The 19,668-nt window shown below is 43.4% G+C and overlaps 1 protein-coding gene across 4 annotated transcripts in view; it reads right to left on the reverse strand.

The window, feature by feature from the left end:
* Window positions 1-19,668, reverse strand: part of UNC13C (unc-13 homolog C) — a 113,002-nt gene that overhangs the window by 76,497 nt on the left and 16,837 nt on the right. Inside the window, exon 3 of one of the 4 annotated variants that reach the window (XM_082061247.1) lies at window positions 1,515-4,740. The exons of the other annotated variants lie outside the window; for them this stretch is intronic. Coding sequence (XP_081917373.1) covers window positions 1,515-4,479 — 2,965 coding nt within the window. The 5' untranslated portion in view covers window positions 4,480-4,740. The remainder of the gene's footprint in view (window positions 1-1,514; window positions 4,741-19,668) is intronic. 4 annotated transcript variants of the gene reach the window in all.

Genomic DNA, 19,668 nt, shown 5'->3' on the forward strand with positions numbered 1-19,668 from the left:
AAAAACCCCAAACATCTATAAAAGTAATGTGAACTCTAGATCAGCTATTGGTCACTTTTCTTTTAAGTTATTAGTGCTCCTACAAATACGAAAAGGAAGATACAAAGATATATCTACAAACTCCTATCTGCGTGAATAGTACGCGAAGTATTCTCTGGACACGCACGAACCGCAGGTAAAGAAGAGGGGCCGGCTGTGACAGCCGAGAGGCCGAGAACTGCGCTTGTCTGTGCCACACGACTCCTCGCAGAACTAGCCTAAAAACGGTGTTTCCCATACTAAATCAAAGTATATGTGCAATCCAATTAATAAACAGAAGTTAAACGTGTTTGTCTTAGACAACAAAGAAAACATCCTTCTGCAAAGCTGCACACAAGGTATTAAAAACGTATGTCCTTACCACAGAACAGCTGGGGCTGGAAGGGACCACTGGAGACCATCCTGTCCAATAACCCCTCGTTCTCTCACAGCCTACGTTATCCACTAACATATACAAATGTACAGACTTTAAATAATAGGACCAATTTGTCCATGTACAAAGGAACTTTACAGTAACTGGAGCTTTGGACGCTCACTACTACTAATACAATCTTTGGCCAAAGGCACAATTCTCCAGCTTTGAAATGAATGGATCAGCTGATTATTTTTCCAGGCAGATAAAGAAATGGAAGATTCAGTCAAGGTGACAATTACCATCTGGCAAGCTATAGTAATTACGTGCTCCCAATTAAATAAACATACAATATTACAACAACTGCAATACAGTGGATGTTAATATTGAAAACCACCATTTTTGTGTATTACTACAGTTATGTATGTGACTGTCTGTTTTGAAGTCTGTTACGACAGATGCAAAAGATCATGAATAAAACTGTGTCAACACACTGAGTTAAGTCCCTTTCTACAGCCTCTTCACACAGGGCTGGTACCTTCTAGAGCTCTCTCTTTCCTGCACGCCCCTCTCGTCCCGTTTTTGGGGCTGACTACTTGTTTGAGGGGTACAGCTGGGAACACAATTAAAGTCGGTTCAGACTTACATTCCCACAAGTATGTAACGAGCTATAGGTTGCATCCAGGATGCAGAACACGGATCGTCAGGATGAATATAGAATCAGCCCTGCCTCGGAAACTGCTAAAGGAAGCACTGCGGTATCTGAACAGGAGGGATTACTCCTGTGAATACATTTGCAAAGCCATAAGGAAACCAAGAACTGTTTAGTTCTTTCTATAGGATTTAAATATAATGAAATTTAACTTCTGAGTTGTTGAAATTCAACAATAAAATTTCTTATAGACATGACTGACTAAATGTATTCCAAAATTCCTTCAAAACAAGCAATTTTAGCTTGTTGACTTTCTTGGGACTGTTTCACTCTAGGAACAAAAACCAGACATAAGTGGAACTTTTGTCACCCAATTCAGTGGAAGCAGCATCAGGTACCACACAGCAATTAATGTCCATCTCTAGTAAGAAGGATGTTTTACTTGGAAAGACAACATTAAAACACCATTACCTCCAGCAAGGATCTTCTCTTCCAAATCACTCATTTGTTTCTTGTATGCTTTTAAAGCGGCTTCTTTAAATGACGGTCGTATTCTTTTTTTCCTTGGGGTTTCAGTGAGCACTTCCGGGACATTCTGATTCTCGTCTTCCTTCACCTCTGTGTCGGCAGCCGTGTCGCTCTCCCCGTCCGGTGTCCCCGCGCCGAGCACGCAGCCCGGCTGGGTGCCGAGCTGCTCCCCCGACACCCCCGCGTACGGAGCTTCGTAAGAAGGCTGCCCCAGCTCGTATTCTTGGACCTGCTCACTGGTTTCACTACTGTTAGTTCTGTTTTCTAGTTTAGCAAGAACTTGCTCCATTACTTCTACATAGTCTGTTTCATTCTCACCAGGCGCTTGCATTAAGTCTTCCTCATACTCTGCTTTGTAGCAATAAGGCTCAGCATAAACATCAGAATCAAGTGTCGTACTGGATTCATTTGCAGTAGACTGCGATAAAGTCCTGAACCTCCCTATGAAAGATGATCCACTGTCTTCATACCCACTTAAACTTTGTGTACTTTTATTCCAGACTACCTCTAAAGCCGACTTAGCACGCTGGAGTGTAGATCCAAATTTAGGAAAGCTGAAAGTCCTATCGGAAAGATCGATGCTTAGCCGGCTGTGCCATGACTTCGGGGCCGTTTCTTCCGAGTCATCGCTTGGTAGCTCACTCTGACTGCGGTACATCATAGGCAAACTGTTTTGATTCTGATAGGGGGAGATTGAATTTGTTTCCTGATAATCATCATATTGACTAGTCCACTGACTTTGTGATTCACTATCAAGGCCTGGACATGATGGAGAAGTACCATCAAGAGTAAAATCATAGCTTTCGGTATCGTACTGGAGGTCAGAACTTTGGCACTTTGCAAAGTCTGTCTGTTGATCTGAAGGGCTGCTCATATCATACACGAAAACCTCCTGTCTGGATGCGTCTAGGCCTAAATCTGCCCCTTGGTCCAGCTGATTCCAGCCTTTCCATGGGGAAAGATCACCATGTAAAGAAAGCTGAGAACCACTATAGTGGCTTCTGTCTCCAGATGCACATACTAGTCCATTGCTCACTCCACTGTCAACAGTTGCTGTGTTCTCTGCTTCGTTCGGCTCTGGATACTGCTGCGCGTCTTGGACAAAGGTCTGCTCCTGGGAGCTGCCGTACCAGTTCGCAGAGTCATCCGGCCTTCGCTGCCACAGCTCTCGGTCAGAGGAGGACAACAGCGAGCTGCCGTTCGTTCTGCTAAAATACTGATTTTCTGAGAAGTCCTCAGAGTAAGACTGACACAGTTTTGAGAAATCTGACTCTGAACGGCTAAGTTTTGGTGTTGCAAAGTCATTCTGCAAATGCCATAGAGGAGTCATGTCTGAATAATAGCTCTTTGATTGTTTTTCCACGTTGTCAAATTCTGGCGACTGATTACCATAATCTCTTCTGTTTGAAAAGCTGCTGCTGTCAGCAGTTGTGTTAAGGTCTTGAGTATTTGGTGACTCAATATTGCCCTTTGCAGCGCTTGGTTTTGTTTGAAGTGCTGATCTGGATACCTTTGCGTAACTGTTCTGATTGATGTCGGACTCCAGGTCTCTATCGCTGTCGGGTGACTCCCAGTCGTGCGTTTTAGCTTTTGCCTCCGCAGGGAGAGGTTTCATGTCCATGCTCTCGTACGTCTGGGAGGAAGGCAGTCCTCTTTCTTTTCTCTCTTTTATGTCATGGGAAAATATATCTGTAGAAATTCCAATGCCAGTTCCCTTAAGTTTATACGACTTTTTTAAAATCAAGTCTCTTTGCTGTGATGACTCAAAGTAAACGAGAATGGGCCTTGGCTTGGCATTTGGACAGTCTCTTTGGTGCCCCAGCCTTTGGGCAAACTCAATGTTAATAGTGCTTTGTGCCTCTGAGAACCCCATTTTATCTATTAGGATTTTGTAAACTGTGCTTTCAGGTTTTTCAAGCCTCTCTTCAGGCACATTTAGAAACCTAAGACTTGCTTTGTTTCCTGGATGGCCTATCTGCTTAATGTAGTCGTGTATATCCCGAGTTTCTCTTCTGGACTGTACAAATCCAGTTCGCAATTGTTCAATTTCATTTTGTACAACTTCTACGCTACTAGAAATCTCATCAATTGATTGTTTCAGAGCATTAACATGTCCCCTTAATTCAGAGAGTTCCGTTTCAATTTGACTTATTCCCTGAAGCTCTTTAAAAATCATTTCCATAACATCATGGGTTTGACTAATGCAACTCGTTGAGCTAAAGCCAGGTTCGAGAGTATGTGATTTCTGGTGACGGCCAGTTCTGTCCAGAGATTTACTTCTCAGGCCCCATGTTTTCCTCCATGTACTCAGTTCTGAGTCCGATGAGACGCATTCCTGGCTCTTCTTCCACTTCCTGAGCTTGCGCAGAGCTCCCAGCTTCAGGGAGTGCAGCGTGCGCTCCCCGTCGGAGCTGCCGTCGGACGGCGCCAGGCTGCTCAGGCTCTTCCTGGTGCGTCTCACCGGCATCGTGTGCGACGAGTACTCGGCTTTTCTGCTATTGCTCTTGATTTCACTTAGTGACTCAGAATGCGAACTACCATTTGAAGACAAATCTTGAATTATATCTTCATTATTATTGTTTGTTACAAAAATGTGCTTTTGCAGTCCATTGGCAATAGCGACTCTGTAACTGAATGTTGGAGAAAGCGAAAATTCTCTATTACTTTCCTCTTCTTCGGTTGACAGGTTGCGGGCAGAGGGACATTTGGTAATCTTCTTAACGGTGCTTTTTAAAGTATTGGAAAACGTTGGGTTCCTTGTTTGTCCAATCTGAGTTAAGTCTTGGTCCTTTTTGCTCTGACAACTCTCTTTCCTTTTTGTACTAGTTCCCGATTTCTTTGTAAACATTCCTTTGCAAATCTTATCTATGTAAGCTGAGATCAGGCTCTTCAGGAGGGAAGAAACCATGGAATGCAACTTATATTAAACTGTTTCCACAGAACACAACTTTTGATCCAGACAAGTATTTGTATCTCCAACAGGGTCATCCACAAATATTTCATCAACAGACACAACAGACGTATAAATTAGATGTATAAATTACTGATCATTTGACAGAGAGAAGGAAAAAACCAAAAAATGACACATCCTCTTGTTCCAGCCCAAATCCTGGAGGGATTCTGTAAGTCCTGCAAATCTCCCTCTGTTGCACGTGTCTTCTTGGAGTATCTAAAAAGGAGGGAATGACATTATAATGGCTGCCAAACTTCTCATTCAACAGCATTAATGTTGTTTTAACTGGATTACAATGGAAACACAGAGCATTTAAGCATTTATACTTTCCCCATAATTGTCTGAATAGAATTGTGCATGAAAAATTGAAGTTGAAAGCAGTTCTAGGCAAATATTTTTAACGTAAATGAATGAGCTATACTCATTTACTGGCTTCTTTGTCCAGTTTGATTCATTGACTTTAACTGAGATGTTTGGCACTGATGTCGTCAGCATTCTTTCAGAGTAACGACCTTTCAATTCAGATCCACGGGGCACCCAGCAGTGCTCAAAAAGCCGACTCGGGAACAAGGTGCTTGTCACTAGTAAAACAGAAACAGGTCTGCCTTGGCTCACCTTCAGAGCAACGCGGGATTCTGTGCAGCGAACCAGTATTGTATTCATGAAGTCCTATTGTATCTTGAGACTGAATTGTGCACATTACTACGGTCTGAGAAATTGCTGCTTTCTTTTTATACCAGATTCTAACACATATTACAGTAAGCCAGGACGCAGAGTGGGCAGACATCCTTGCTGCCCTTCTTAAAGGAAAACAAAACCAAATCACTACAGAAATAACAGAAAATCATAACGAAACTAACGGAACATTCTTACCCAGGTTACTAATTTGTACAGATTTTTGATTGCAGGGAAAACAAACAAACGAGAACCCTCCTCCCCCCCAAAAAAACATCAAAACACAAAACAACAAACCCACACAAAACAAGAGGGAGAAACCAACATGACTGATAAGTCTCAGGTGCCGTTATAACAACACAGCAATTTGATCTAAAATACAGGAGAGTAAGAAAATATTTAATGGGGTATCTGGAAACTTCTATTCCGTAAAACAAGAGCTTGTATTCCACAGAAACAAAGTCAATGCAGTTAAACCACATAACTGTACTTATTTGTACAGCGTATCATGCACCTCCCAGTCTCGCAGCTACAGAATAACATCAAGGTATATAGTTCAGAAAAATCCAGCAAAGAAGTGGTTCTTAAAACAGCCATTTCACCTTTCCAAACCAGCTAAAAATTCTTTGGCAGAATAAGAAGTCTGTTTAGATACAGGACATATGAAGGGTTCAAACCTGCTCTGTGGTGTCTAAGAGAAGTAAAGGCTATGAGCTGTCCTCCCTGTCTGCAAACATCATGGCACTGCAGGAAATGTTATGGCCCCTCCACACCTCGAGTTCTGCTCTTTCCTTACAAAGTCTGTCTTAACTGACGTGCCCATCATCCTCGTGTTACGGTCAGTCACACAGGAACCACCGATTCGTGCGCAGCGAAGCGCACCTGCCCCTCAGAGCCAGGCCGAGCTGGCAGCGCCGGGCCGCCCGCTGGAGTCTGGAGGGCAGGACGTACAGACACTTACTTCTGGTCTAGTTACAACAAAACTTGCATAAAGCAGCAGAGCAAACAAGAACAGACAACGTTCCTGATCCTTTCCAAAGTTGTTGCCTGTTATTTTAGAAAAGGTCAAATATTTGTGGAAAATGAATCACATTTTTAACATATATGCATCTGCATAGCTCTTGTGACCTCTTTTACACCCAGGCTTATACCTAAAGTCAGAGTATTAAGAGAGAACTAAGAGCAAGTAATGTTTGGAAGGAAAAGAATGCTCCATGGGTCTACATGCGATTGCAAGGCAAGCTGAGAGCAGCTCTCGCAATGTCACAAAGCTATCACCGGAGCCAAGGCTGCCCTGTTTGCACAAACTATCAGTAAAGGAAGGAACCATCTTGGGACACTTTTCAGTATCAAAGGCTGTTTCTAGATGGAGGCACAGTGTCTGCTGGACAAGACCCGAAGCCGGACCGCCTGTCTCCTCTGCACGCACAACCAAAGCTTTGAAGTACCCTCATACACAAACACTGCTCTGATAACTTGGACCTTCTTCTCATTGAAAAGACTTCAAACCAATGACATATAAACAAGCCAGAAAGCTTCTTTACTGGCTCAGCCTACAGAACATCAAGAAATAATGAAGTTAACACTGGAATAATGAACATTGCCATTCATTTTAAATCAGGTTTAATTCCCTGTAGAAGAATATTGATTTCATAGCCAGCCATATATATGTTTTATCCAAAGCCTAACCTATGCTTTTTATCAGAGGTAATTGAAAGTATTATAAATAGCTGCAAATTCAATACTCAATTGATCTACACCCCGTTTCTGACAATGCCATAATAAATTAGAAGTTGCACTGTTACAGACACACACAGATCTGCTAAATGGAGCAGATTTATGTTCTCTCATGCGAGTTCCACTCCATCCAGCTATATTAGTCAGATGATCTGTTCATTGGTTTACAGCCTACCATTGCCCTGCCAAATACCCCTTTTCTAAAATGGTGTATCTACATACGGAACCAAGCTTTAGTCATGACAAGGCTCATACATTTCTTTTTGTAAAGATTTGTATTGGGTTGTTCTTACTGTTTTAAAACCTGTGTAGGCTAAAACTAGGAAATAAGGAACAGTCTTTGGAGAAGACACAGGACCAAGTCAACTATCTGAATGAGCTGCAAGTTGTTATTCAGCAATTGTCCAGATTTATCCAGGTCTCCCAATAAGCCATCAGGACCCCATTTCTTATCTTCACTTTGCTTGTTTATTGATTTAAGTCAATTTATATGATAAAGTTGAACACAGATGTGTTAACCCATTCTAAGCAGAAGGAACTGAGTTGAGATGTTAGAGCAACACAGACTACATGCTTGATAGCTATAGAGCAGGAAACTGCACAGTGGTATGGATTGCGAGATTAGAAATAAAAGAAATGGTTAATAGATTCCCTCTGTAAAGAGAGGACACAATGACAATTCCTTGAATTGTTTAGCTAAAGTCCGAATATAGACTTTTGTGAATCAGCTTTGTGAACAGGTATTTTAATTTGCATTGATTTCAGGGACAGCATTGACAACAAAGCATTGTCAAAATAAAACTTGTCAGTTGGAAGCAGCGGGTATAAAGGATCTTACTGCTAATCCTAAAACTAATGTGTCAGGTAGAAGGGGGTGGAGTGGGCTGGGTGAAGAACAATAGCTTTTTAAATAAAGCAAGTAGTGTATTTTAGTTACATGTCTGCAAAATAATCCTCATAGATTCCCATTTCTTTTCATTTTATTAGATCCAGCCCTTTATTTTAATAAAGAAAATGGAATAATCTTAAAATAATTTCAGTATTAAAAAAAAAGAGCTAGATCACTGCTGACCTTCTGTTGAGATCCCAGGTACTGGAGCTGTGGAGCAGCACCCTGTCCATTCAGAGGCAGCTCTGTGGATGCAGCCTGTCCCCCAGAAAAGCAGGAAACAGGCAGGACCACGGCCCTGCTCAGCCTGCTCACTGCTAACGAACTACGAGGGGCTCATGTGCGTTGGAAGCGGACAGGGAGGCAGGTGAGACTGAAGCGGTCGTTCTCTGCAGAAAGGCACATGGCACTTCTTGTTCACAACACCCAGACACTGGGGGAAACACAACAAACCCCAAAGTCTTTTTCTGCAGCACTGCCAAAGCAGCCACTGCTGCCTATGGGCAGTAACAGCTATTTGTGACGTGCAACACGCTTCACAGAAACAAATCCATCCCACGGGACAGAAAATGTAAGCGCTCCACCCGGCAGCCCCAGAAGCCGAGGCTAAGAGAGGCACTCTTACTGTCAGCAACAGAACCATTAGGAGTCAGATCTACAGATTTCTCAAGTATGGTCTTCGCCTGGTCTTATGGTCAGCTGGGAATAGGTTATCCTGCCATAACCGCACCTTTCACCAGTGTATGTCTGTTGGGCTAAAACTTTGCTACCTTTGGACGAGCATAACTGTGTATATTCCAGATTGCTTCATCAGTTTACTGTAATACCAGCACTATACTGAGGATCATCTCAGATGACATCATGCAGAAGAACTTCACGATTATCTGCCGCCTTATATTCTTCTTAAATTCTCCTCATATTCTTAAATATGGACACTTTAGATCTGTGTTACTGCTGAGTCTCTTGAGCAAGGTGACGCTCAATACTGTGCAGCCACACAGATCTGCTGCCTGCAGACCTGAGGAGGACGGCAGCGAGACAGCAGCCCTGCTTTCTGTTCGATCATTACTCTTTGTTCCAGGAATTCCTCGGGTTTCACCGACAGTTTTGCCCTGTTCTACACTGGGGTGAGGTGTGGAGCGCTAACAGCACTCTCCTTCTGGCTACAAAGCTGTTCCTTTCTGCTGTTAATGGATCTGAACACCATTAAACATATTGCCTTTCTATTCGTGGGGAATGTCACCAACAAAACTAACCACCAAACTGCTGTTTCAGCCCAGTCTAAAGAGACTAGAATCTGCTGATTTTTTAACCCGCAAGACCGACCGCTGTCCTGAAGAGCTTACACATACGCCATGAAATACATCATGGAATCCAATCTAAATAGTAACAGGCGTACAGCAAAACCGGTCATCCACAGCTATGACTTGACTTACCTGTTCCTTCAGCATACAACTGAATCAAGTGTAAGGATCACAACAGATGCAAGTAGCACATGCTAAGAAAACTGACTTGGGCTCATTGTGATTTAGAACAGCACCTGAAACAGAAACCGTATGCAAAGCCTTGTGTATCAGTGAATTAACCCAGTGGTTTACCAGTCATCTGCAATTAAACTACACTGTACCACACAGCAGCATATTCTCTGCAGGCCAGCTTCGAAGGAGCCGTGAATTCGCAGTTCAGCGGAAGCGGCCGGGCTGCCCCCGCCCCAGCGCTCTGCAGAGGGCTCGTCCTCAGCTGCGGCGGAGACAGGCGCGAGTCGGGCAAGGAACAAACACACTTACTCTGCAATACTCTTCTTACTCTGTTAGTGACGCTACCCTCTGCACCTTTGTGTTTATTCCTAATATCTACATTTCTCTCTGAGAAGTCTAGTTAGAGTAACTGTGAGGTCGAATCTGCCAGTTATTGATGAATTACTAATAAAACTGCTGAAGACATTTAGAACACCATTCATTTCTTCAGTAACAATTGTGTAGTATGCTATTTTTATTACAAATATGAAAATGAAATTTGAAGTGATTGTCCTTAAAGGATAATAGCCTTGAGTGGAACTAAAACCAAAAGGAAGAGATTTGCCCAATATAGTAGATTAATACTTAAATGTAAAGAGCGATTGAATAGATTCCTACAGTTAACATGAGCTCCATTTAAAGAAGCAGAGAGCTTAGTAGAGCGTAGCTGGATATATTAATGCACACAGGGGTGAGGAGACTGCAGATGATGTGGAACACAGCTTCATTATTATCTGGCTATTTTTTTTTCTTTAATGTTTCTAGTTGTTTCCTCAACTTTTTAAATGAAGAGAAGAGAAAGAGATTGCAGCGTATGAAGGCAGCAGCAATAGTGAAACTGAGAGCTGGTTTCCCCCCTTTTACAGCTGTATATATGATGTATTCCACCCTATATAAACTTATGTTCAGCCAATACTCTCACTTCAACAGCTGCTGCGATTCAGAGGTAACTCCACTCGTTAGCGCACTCCTATTTAATGTACCTACAACAGGAACGGAAAACCCGGAGAGGGAGAAGTTATTTGCTGGCAATATGGTGCTAACCGTATCACTGATATACCTGAGTCGGTACCAGGTGTATCAGCTTCTAAGTATGAGTCAGACTCTTACACACAGGCGATTATGTCAGATTACTACAAATACACAAAAGATTTACTGTATAGAGTACAGAATAATCAGAACCTATTTAGTGCCTTTAAAACAATAGAAAGCATCGTCATGCATTTGACCCAATCTCAGCTCTGTCCTTAAGTTTGTCAGTGTTTTTAACTGGGAGTTTTCTTTAGAGCATTATAACCTGATAGCCCAAGTGATTTAATTAACACTGCAGCATAACACATATGCAGAGGATATATTCACAGTATACTGAGAGTACATTCAAAGTGCCATATAACACTAACAGGTCAAACTTTTCTGCCACTGTAAACAACCTGTACAACCATGGCATCCAAACACATTCAGAGAATCCAGCCATTTTTTTCCCCTAAGGGATCATTTTTTAAACTACTTGCAAAAATTCTCTTTGAAATGTTTAGATTAAGGGAACAACTTTAAATGGGCAAAACGTTACTTTTAGGCTCCCTGGATTCCATCCTTCCCCCCAAAAAGGTTTGAAATATTTTCTAAAATATAGTTAACTAATGATTCCACTAGATGTTTAGAACACAAAAGTATTAAACACATTGTTTTGGATAAAGAAGCCCTTCGTTTGGTAAGTGGCTGCGATCACCTGTGACACTGGCATTTGAACAGCGCCAGGAGCACAGGCCCCGCGGCTCCAGCAGGCCCCGCGGCCAGCACCGCGGCCGGCACCGCGGCCGGCACCGCGCCGAGCAGGCCCCGCGGCCAGCACCGCGGCCGGCACCGCGGCCGGCACCGCGCCGAGCAGGCCCCGCGGCCAGCACCGCGGCCAGCACCGTGGCCGCGCCACTCTCGGCGACAAGAACGGTACGTGTGAACAAAGATTCCCTGCTTTCTGTGCTTCAGGATACTGAGAGCTGCAGACAGACACTTACATTTCCACCTGGAAGAAAGAACCTCTGCTTTAGAGCTCTCAACCCAATTAACACCACAGACGGCAAAACCAAAACCTGTGAAAGAACCTCTTTAGCTGCCAAAGAGTTTTTATGCTTCAGAGCGTCTGTTTTCCCGCAATGGTCTCACCAGGCAGAGTCCACTACACTACTTCACTCTGCCCACATGTTCACAACAGTGAAGTTAAAAGAAACACTGGAATTTTCAAAGCTCCTCGACACTTTGATGAACTGGGAGATGTCCTGAGCCAGCAGTCACCTCCGACTCGCTAGCGCTGTGGAACCGCTTCACCTGTGCTCCCCGAAGGGCTTCCACAGCGATCTACAGTCGTCACGAGAGCGCTGTGCTGCCACCACCGCAGGATCGAGCCCGCGGCACAGCGACAGGAATCCTTCACACAGCTCTCCGCAGGCCGTGAGAAAACTCACCCCACCAGAAAACCCACATTTATCTTGCATCACAACTTCTTTCCAAATTTAAAAGTCTTTGAGGTGACTCTTCATCAGCATTTCTATCATAACATCCTTTACCAAAGTGATTTATGATGAAGAAAGATGTTTTAACCTTAAATACTACATTTCACTCTTTCATGCTTTTAGACTCAACAGCATTCTCTCCACACTTTTCTCAGTATGATGATTCCTGTGGTAAGAATTAGCACTGATTTTTGTAACACTCTAATGTGTCAAGTAACCTTACATTTGCAATTGCCAAATCATAGCTGGGTATTGCACTAAATAAAGGCATAAAGGCACCTATTTTATATAATCACTGACAGCCTCATTCAGGAAACGAGCATTGTATCACCTCTCCTGGGAAAAATAACTGCAACTTTGCCATCAGAGTGTATTTTCACATCAGAAAGCAATTAAGTAATGTTATACCAGTGAGCACTTCTACGACAGAACAACCCCTGCCAGCCAAGGGTTAACATCAGTATTAAGAAGCTGGAGCTGATATTAACCCTTTCTGTACCAACATGTTATTAAAACCAAAGCAAAGCAAAGCACGTCACCAACAAAAACCCCACAACTCACTTCAAACTGGGCTGCGTTCAAATCAGAAATGCAACAGAATGTTTTAAGAGATCTCAGGACTACTGAACAATTGGATGAGCATTATTTTTAATGCCTTAAATGTTTTTAATACATTTTTACTAGACATGCCCATTAGAAGACAACTTAGTGTCCTTAGTTTAAGGGCACATAGCTTTATGTTCTATTTCCTTTATTACACAGAGTCAGTAGTCTGTTGAAAGGAAATGTTAACAATAAGACAAGAAACTGCAGTTGGACCTCGGTGACTGAACAAAGTTGGGGGTTATTGAATACAGGGGGGTTATTGAATACAGTCAGATTTTCTAACATCTGCATGATTCTTCCTCTTAAAGCAAAATGAACCATCAACCTCACAGCAAGAAAATGGTCTCAGCTAATGTTACTTGGCTCCTACCATTGCAGAAGGCAAAATACAAATGTTAACTGCCTGAACCCAAACGGATGAACAGAAACATATTAAACAGCTCCAGGGCTATTTTAGGCTGTGGATCGGGCGAGCTACATGAGAGGGTATTCAAACACAGGTTTAGCTGTGGCACAGAATCAAGTGTGTCTCCTGAGCAAAAGAGAGCTGCAGAGTGTTCATCTCGGAGATTAATCAAGACCCCAAAATACAAAAGCATCTGTAAAGCTCAATTTATTACTAATCCTATCATGAACTGGGAAAAAAGAACTGGCAGATCAGCAAAATGTACTACATCTTCACCATGTGTTTGTATACTAAATTATCTTTTTATATTGACTGAAATGTTCCAACTCATTGTGAAATCAAATACTACACTGTCTTGCTCAACTTACACTGTGAGCTTACCAACATTGCAAAATACCCCCCCGCTTTTTAATGAAGTGTTTATCCTTAAGTCCACAAGCCGAGGCAGTTTCATCAACATTACAGCATTAGAAAGCAAATCAGTAACAAATCAATGCATCGCATTAGCTACAACAGCGGGAGGTACGTTCAGAATGAAAATAGGGAAAGGAAACAAAGGAAACAGGAAAATGTATGTAGACCAGGCACAAAAATACAGAGAGGATACATACCTGGATTAAAGTCTTCTTAAAAATAAAACACAAATTACATACCACCATCTTTATATTGTTTTCCATTTATGCAGAAATACCATACACAACTCCATCGCTATGTTGCTGTTCTTCCTTCAGCCTTAAAAACGGTACAATAACGCATGAGGCTGCTGCTCAGCGGTTCCACTCAAGTGCAATCAGGCGTGCTGCTCGTCCGCAGCAGTCTCTGCTCTCAATTCCGCTCTATTCCCCAGGTAGCATTCAATGGGTTGGGTTTTTTTTGACTCCCGCTCCCTTTTTTCCCCCACCTACAACTTGTGCTAACAGCTCAGAGTAATTGTCGTGTTAGCTACCAATTCATTGTGCAGTGCAGCTTCACTTCTCCTCTCTAATAGCAGAACGGGAGTCAGCATCCTACTCCTGCTCAAATTCAACATCGACACGAGAGAACAGTGATCATCCTGGTGGTCTACGTGCTGGCAACTTCACCCGTTGCTGTTTTCCTCCTGCCGGCGCTCCTGAATGCAGCACTCGCTGCAACAGCCACAGCCCCCCTGCGTGGAAGGCAGCTCCTCGGCTGCCTTATTGAGAGCCCTTGCTCAGGGAAACAACACACGCCGCGCATGGCGAGGGCGAGCGAGCGCAGCAGTGCCCGCCAGGACCACAGTGTGAGACAGCACATCCTGCTTGGCGGGGCTGCTCTCACCTCACCTTTCATTTATCCGTCTGGCATGACCCAGAGAAACAACTGCACAGCTATTTCTTTCAGCAGTGCTTTCATCAACAGCCGATCGTTTTCAAAATGAAGCTGCTAAATAGGTAACTACCATCGTGCCATGATTATCTAACTATGCTCCAGATAATAAGCAGCATATCAAATACTCTTCCATGTAAAGTATTTCACGTGCTCCCAATTAACACCTCGTCAGCAGGACTCAAGCATTTGTTTACTGGGACTCAAAGAGCAGAATGTTTTATTATTGTATCACCCTGTACAGAATACAAGGGGTGTTTTTAAATGCTTCCTGATTTCAGTGTGCGTAAGGCCACATTCGCCCTTGCATATACTGAAGACGTGTTTAAAACTCTGGCACATGAAGAACTACAGAAACGCATCCAGAATGATCCTATGGAAAACTAGTCTACGTACAAAGCAGACGCACAATCTGCGTGTAAAAGTTTCATCAAACACCTGCACCTGCCTGACCCCACAGGCACACCATCATCCCGTCACCGTGGGGGACAGCACTTCACATGGCCTTTAGTGCCGCCAGGTTTTAGCTTGTAAATTATGTATGTTTCCTGGATAAAATAAAATACCTTTGGACTTTCTGGTAACAGCTGACACATCTGTGAAACCTGTCATTCAGTTATTTACTTCAAAAATATATTAAGATTGCCTAGAACAGAAGGAAGCAGTTAAAATATTGAATAATTTCTAGTAATACTTATTAAAGCTTATTGGCTGTAGCCTTCAATTTCTGCAATCTTGTATTATTCAGTAATGAGAACTTGGGATACAATGTTTTTTAAGTACAGTTTATAACTGGAATTGTTCTAGAATAAAATATCTTACATACAGCGGTAAACTTAATATTTTGGATTCTTTTGTATATCATTGTCCTGCTGAAATGAATGCAACCTATAAACACTCCACTAATTAGATTTATAGTTAAGAACCAGATGAATGCTTCATTATTCAAATCTCATTGTAATTATTAGCCTGCAGCAATTACTTAGTATTTCATCTAAACAAACTGATGCTTCAAATCTGCCACGTTGCAAGCCAGGAAAGAATACAGTAAAACTTGTTTATGTAAGTGTACAACAGGAAATATTCCGCTGGTATCGGTACTGACTGATACAGCCCTAATTACATGAGAAGGAACAACAGTGACTCAAAACAGACAGGACTGCTCATGGAAGGACAAGGAAAAATCTGGCAGCCTAATCAGACACGGCCACCCACAACAGACACACACCTAACACAGAAATAAACTGGCTTGCAATCAAGATTAAGGCAAATAGTTTTAAGACTACAGGCAGTAAAACCAGTAAATATTGGGAATGTTTTGCAAAAATATAAGGTTTGGTCATTGAATAAAAAAAAATGCAAATAATGTTAACTCATAAGTCTTAGGTTAATGTTGTCATCTTCAAGCAAGTTGCTAAGTACCGAGCTTGTTTATAGCAATCTGATGTTCCCAGATGTCGAATGTTTGGGTTTGAAGCCACTTGTTTGATAGCCCAGCAGGAGCATGGAATTCTGCTCTGCCAAATGTGCCGCTCAATTGATATTTGAGAGGAAAACCAAAACCACATGAAAACAAAACCAATTCACATTCATACCTAATTATGACTTATCTACCCTGGAATTAAAATTCCACGTAGAACTTGCCCAAGCCAGCAAAGTGCTGACCTAGCTCATAGTGATAGGGACCAATGAAGAATCTAGTTTCATGTATAAATACATACTAATTACTTGCAACGGGACTTACCCACATTCACCTTCACCACAACGTTATGTTGTACCTCTGTTCACACGATCCTCACACAGATATGATGTTAAGAACTTTCTACAGTAAATATGTGAGCAGAGGTTTTGCTTCTGTAAAATGCTCAGAGTCGTGGTAGCCCAGGTACTTGTGAGCCAATGGCTCGAATGGCTCTTGAAGCGGCGCCCGTGTCAGCCTTCACCAAGCCAACGCAGGGAGCAGATCGCAACCTGGGCCACCTGCATTTTTGTGGTCACTTGCCAGTTACCTCCCCGGACCCGCTGCTCCCCCCGGGCCCCTCTGCTCCCCTGGACCCCCCTGCTCCCCTGGACCCCGCTGCTCCCCCCGGGCCCCGCTGCTCCCCCCGGACCCCCTGCTCCCCCGGACCCCCTGCTCCCCTGGACCCCGCTGCTCCCCCCGGACCCCGCTGCTCCCCCCGGACCCCCTGCTCCCCCGGACCCCGCTGCTCCTCCCGGACCCCGCTGCTCCCCCTGGATCCCCTGCTCCCCCGGACCCCGCCGCTCCCAGCGCGCCCCCTGCTGGCTCCGCCGGCCCCGCGGCTGCCCCGGCTGCGGCCGGACATTATTCTCCATACAAGATGTATTTTTCCTTACAATGATTATTTTCTTTACTGCAAATCTCATAGTTTTCTTCTAAAAAGAAGACTTCGTAATAAGAATGAAAAAGAGAAAATAACTATTCATGAGATACAAATCTTGATATATCATGAGTGCAGGGAATCCACCCGTAGAGCTGTTCTAGATTTTACTTCAGATAACTACGGTAAGTGTTTTGGAGTTTCTGAAATTACGAAGGCTACGGCCATTTCTTATTCTGCACTAAACTTTTCCAAAAACTGTTTCCTTAAACCAATTTTATAAAATTATGCAGCTAAATTCCATGAAGGGGAGATGGTGGAGGGCAGACAATGTGAGGACAGCAGTTCGGTACCAGCAAGGATCCGGCCACTTCGAGGAGCGGCGCAGGACTCCCTCCTGGCTTTCCCAGCCCAGCGGGACATGGAACTGGAACACACACACTCTTGCGAGGGAGATACACCTGGCAACGATCAGCCTAGTAATGCCCTGGCCCTGCCATTCTGTTCTTCATATTAAGAAATAAGGAGTTGCTCTGGACTCTTAAGTCACATTTATCTTGCTTGCAGAGTCTCTTCACATATGGTAAAGCTCATTGGAACAAAAGTGACCTGGAGTGTGAGAGTTACAGCATCTCCATTCCACACAGCCCTCAGTCATATACTTAAGTATATACTCAACAGCACTAATGAAGAGTCTTCTTGAGACTCACCATGAGTAGCAGCAGCACAGAAAGATTCAGCAATAAAGAGCACATCTCCAAACTGGAAAAGCTTCCTCAGTAGAGGACTAAAACAACCACCCCCACTAATGTGAAAATGGGTAAGGAGGGTAAATCACAAGAATACATGACAATGAAGGAGGAACTCCAAGGCAGATGCTGCAAGGATTCTAGAAGCTGAGTGCCTGCAACAATCCCGCTCACATTGCCAGGATTGCCAGCGTAGCGGGTTACATCATTTATCATAAATCTGGAACCAGGGCCATTTGCTCTCCTGGATATTCCCCCGGCGCCCTCTGACTCCAGCTTAGATTCCATCAGTACCATGCACTGGCTTTTCAGTATATGACCTGTCGTTGTCCGCGCCAGGATTCTGAGGCCCAGTGCTCCACTCCTGGCTGCTCTCCTCTCTTTCTGGTCCTAGATCTCCCACCGATATGATTGCTGATCACTCCTGAATTCCCACTGCTGGCACTATGTAATATCTGCTTTACTATTAGTCTATCAAGTTTTGTTTCAGAATAAGACAGTAAATCAATAATGTTGACAGAACTAAGCTACTGGTAACTTGTCTGTTAGTGAGCATTTCCATACTGAGCATCACCACTGCATCCATCATATGGTTAACCATCAATCACAAAGAACAGCGTAAGGACAATCCACAGTGAATATCTAATTCTATATTTTTTATTTATTTTTTCAATATTGGAACACACATCAATATGTTTTTATTTAATGGCATAAACCGTGAAATACAGATGTACTACGCCAGTTTCTCAAACTAAGAAATAAGGCACGTAGGGAAGATACGCCCAGGTAAATCTGTGTCACCATCACTACTGATCTCCAGGCTATGGGACCAGCCACCTTCCCTCCCATTTCCACCCTTGGCTTCCAGCACTCACTGCTATCACTAAACACGGCTGTGGAATGACACAGGAGGTAACTCACGAGTGGTGCAATGTCAGCCTTAGGAATCGGTTCCCAGGCTCTGCACTTCATAAATGCACACCCATCGCAGCAGGTGGCAATTATCTATTCAAGTGATTCCAGCAGTCTCTACTACACACAGGATGAGTAGCTAAAGACACCATCAAAGTGACAGTCACAACCGGGGCGGCAGGAGGAAAGGAGAAAACCCATTTCACTGCACTCAAGGCTGACACAAAGTTAAAAGAAAAAAAATCCTCTAAAAGCACCATTTCAAAATTATTGCCAGTACTTCACAGCACTCATTTCAAATGTTAGAGAACTGAAGCAAACAAACAAAACCCCGACTGCTCGCTGTTCCTAGCAGTGCAGCGAACAGGGAGCTGGAAAACAGATATTAGGATTGGGTTACTGTAAAATAATTCTGGCCTGGATTGTTGTTTTTAATCGATAAGCAGAGAAGCAACTGAAGGACCCTATCTAGTCCCGCATCATCCTTCTAAAAGCTATTCACTCTGATACGCAGTTCTCCCTCAAATGCTGAACTCCTCTGCCCTCCCGAACATGGCGAGGATTTCCCTAACGCTTTTATTTCAGCACTGCTATATCCTGTATGATTGTGAGAAGGCCTAACTATTGCTATTTCAAACAGACGCTGAGACAACTTCTTATATAGAACGATACGTTCTCCAAAACAAACATTTGGCACTTTTCCTATCTGGTCAATATTTGAGTAAATATTCATTAGTTACAATGCCTCTGGTGCAATGCTGAATGCCATCTCGTATTTCATCAAAACGGCCTAATTCAATTTCTTATTTCCATAGGTTAGCATTTAAAGCATACTATTCAAAATATTCTTACTGGAACTTAAGCCATCTATACATATTTTTAGTGCACTAAGAATTTATGTTTGTTTCGCCTGTGAGGAAATACCCATAAAGAAGCAGAGGGTTATTGCTTAAGGTAAGTATTTTAAGTATTTTGTAGTTATCTATTTTAAAGACCATCCAACCGAGGAATCTCCCCCCCGCCCCAACCCCCACACTCTCCTCTTCCACTTGAGCACACCCAGCAGCTCCTGTTTAACCACGCAGCTCTCCTGGCTCCTTCCCTGGCTTCCCATGTGTCGGGATGCTCTGATCTTGTGCCCGGTAGAAACAGTCCCTGAACACCAACCAACTATCCTGGGCCCCTTTACCTTCAAGCAGCCTTGCCCATGGGATTTCCCCCAGCAATTGCCTGGAAAGGCCAAATTTTGCCCTGCAGAAGTCCAGGGTTGCAATCCTGCTTGCTGTCCTGCTCCTGCCACAGGAGATCCTGAGTTCCACCACTGTCACTCCTCTGTTCCTAAAGGCCTCCAGCGCAGGTGCCCTCCTGTACAACACGCTGGGTGAGTGGACAGCTGCAGCACTTGTTAACGCACAAAATATTTACTAGACCTTGGGTAGTTAAGATCCAAATTCTTA

The sequence above is a fragment of the Streptopelia decaocto genome, assembly GCF_964273445.1.
Source record: "Streptopelia decaocto genome assembly, chromosome: 9".
NCBI lineage: Eukaryota > Metazoa > Chordata > Aves > Columbiformes > Columbidae > Streptopelia > Streptopelia decaocto.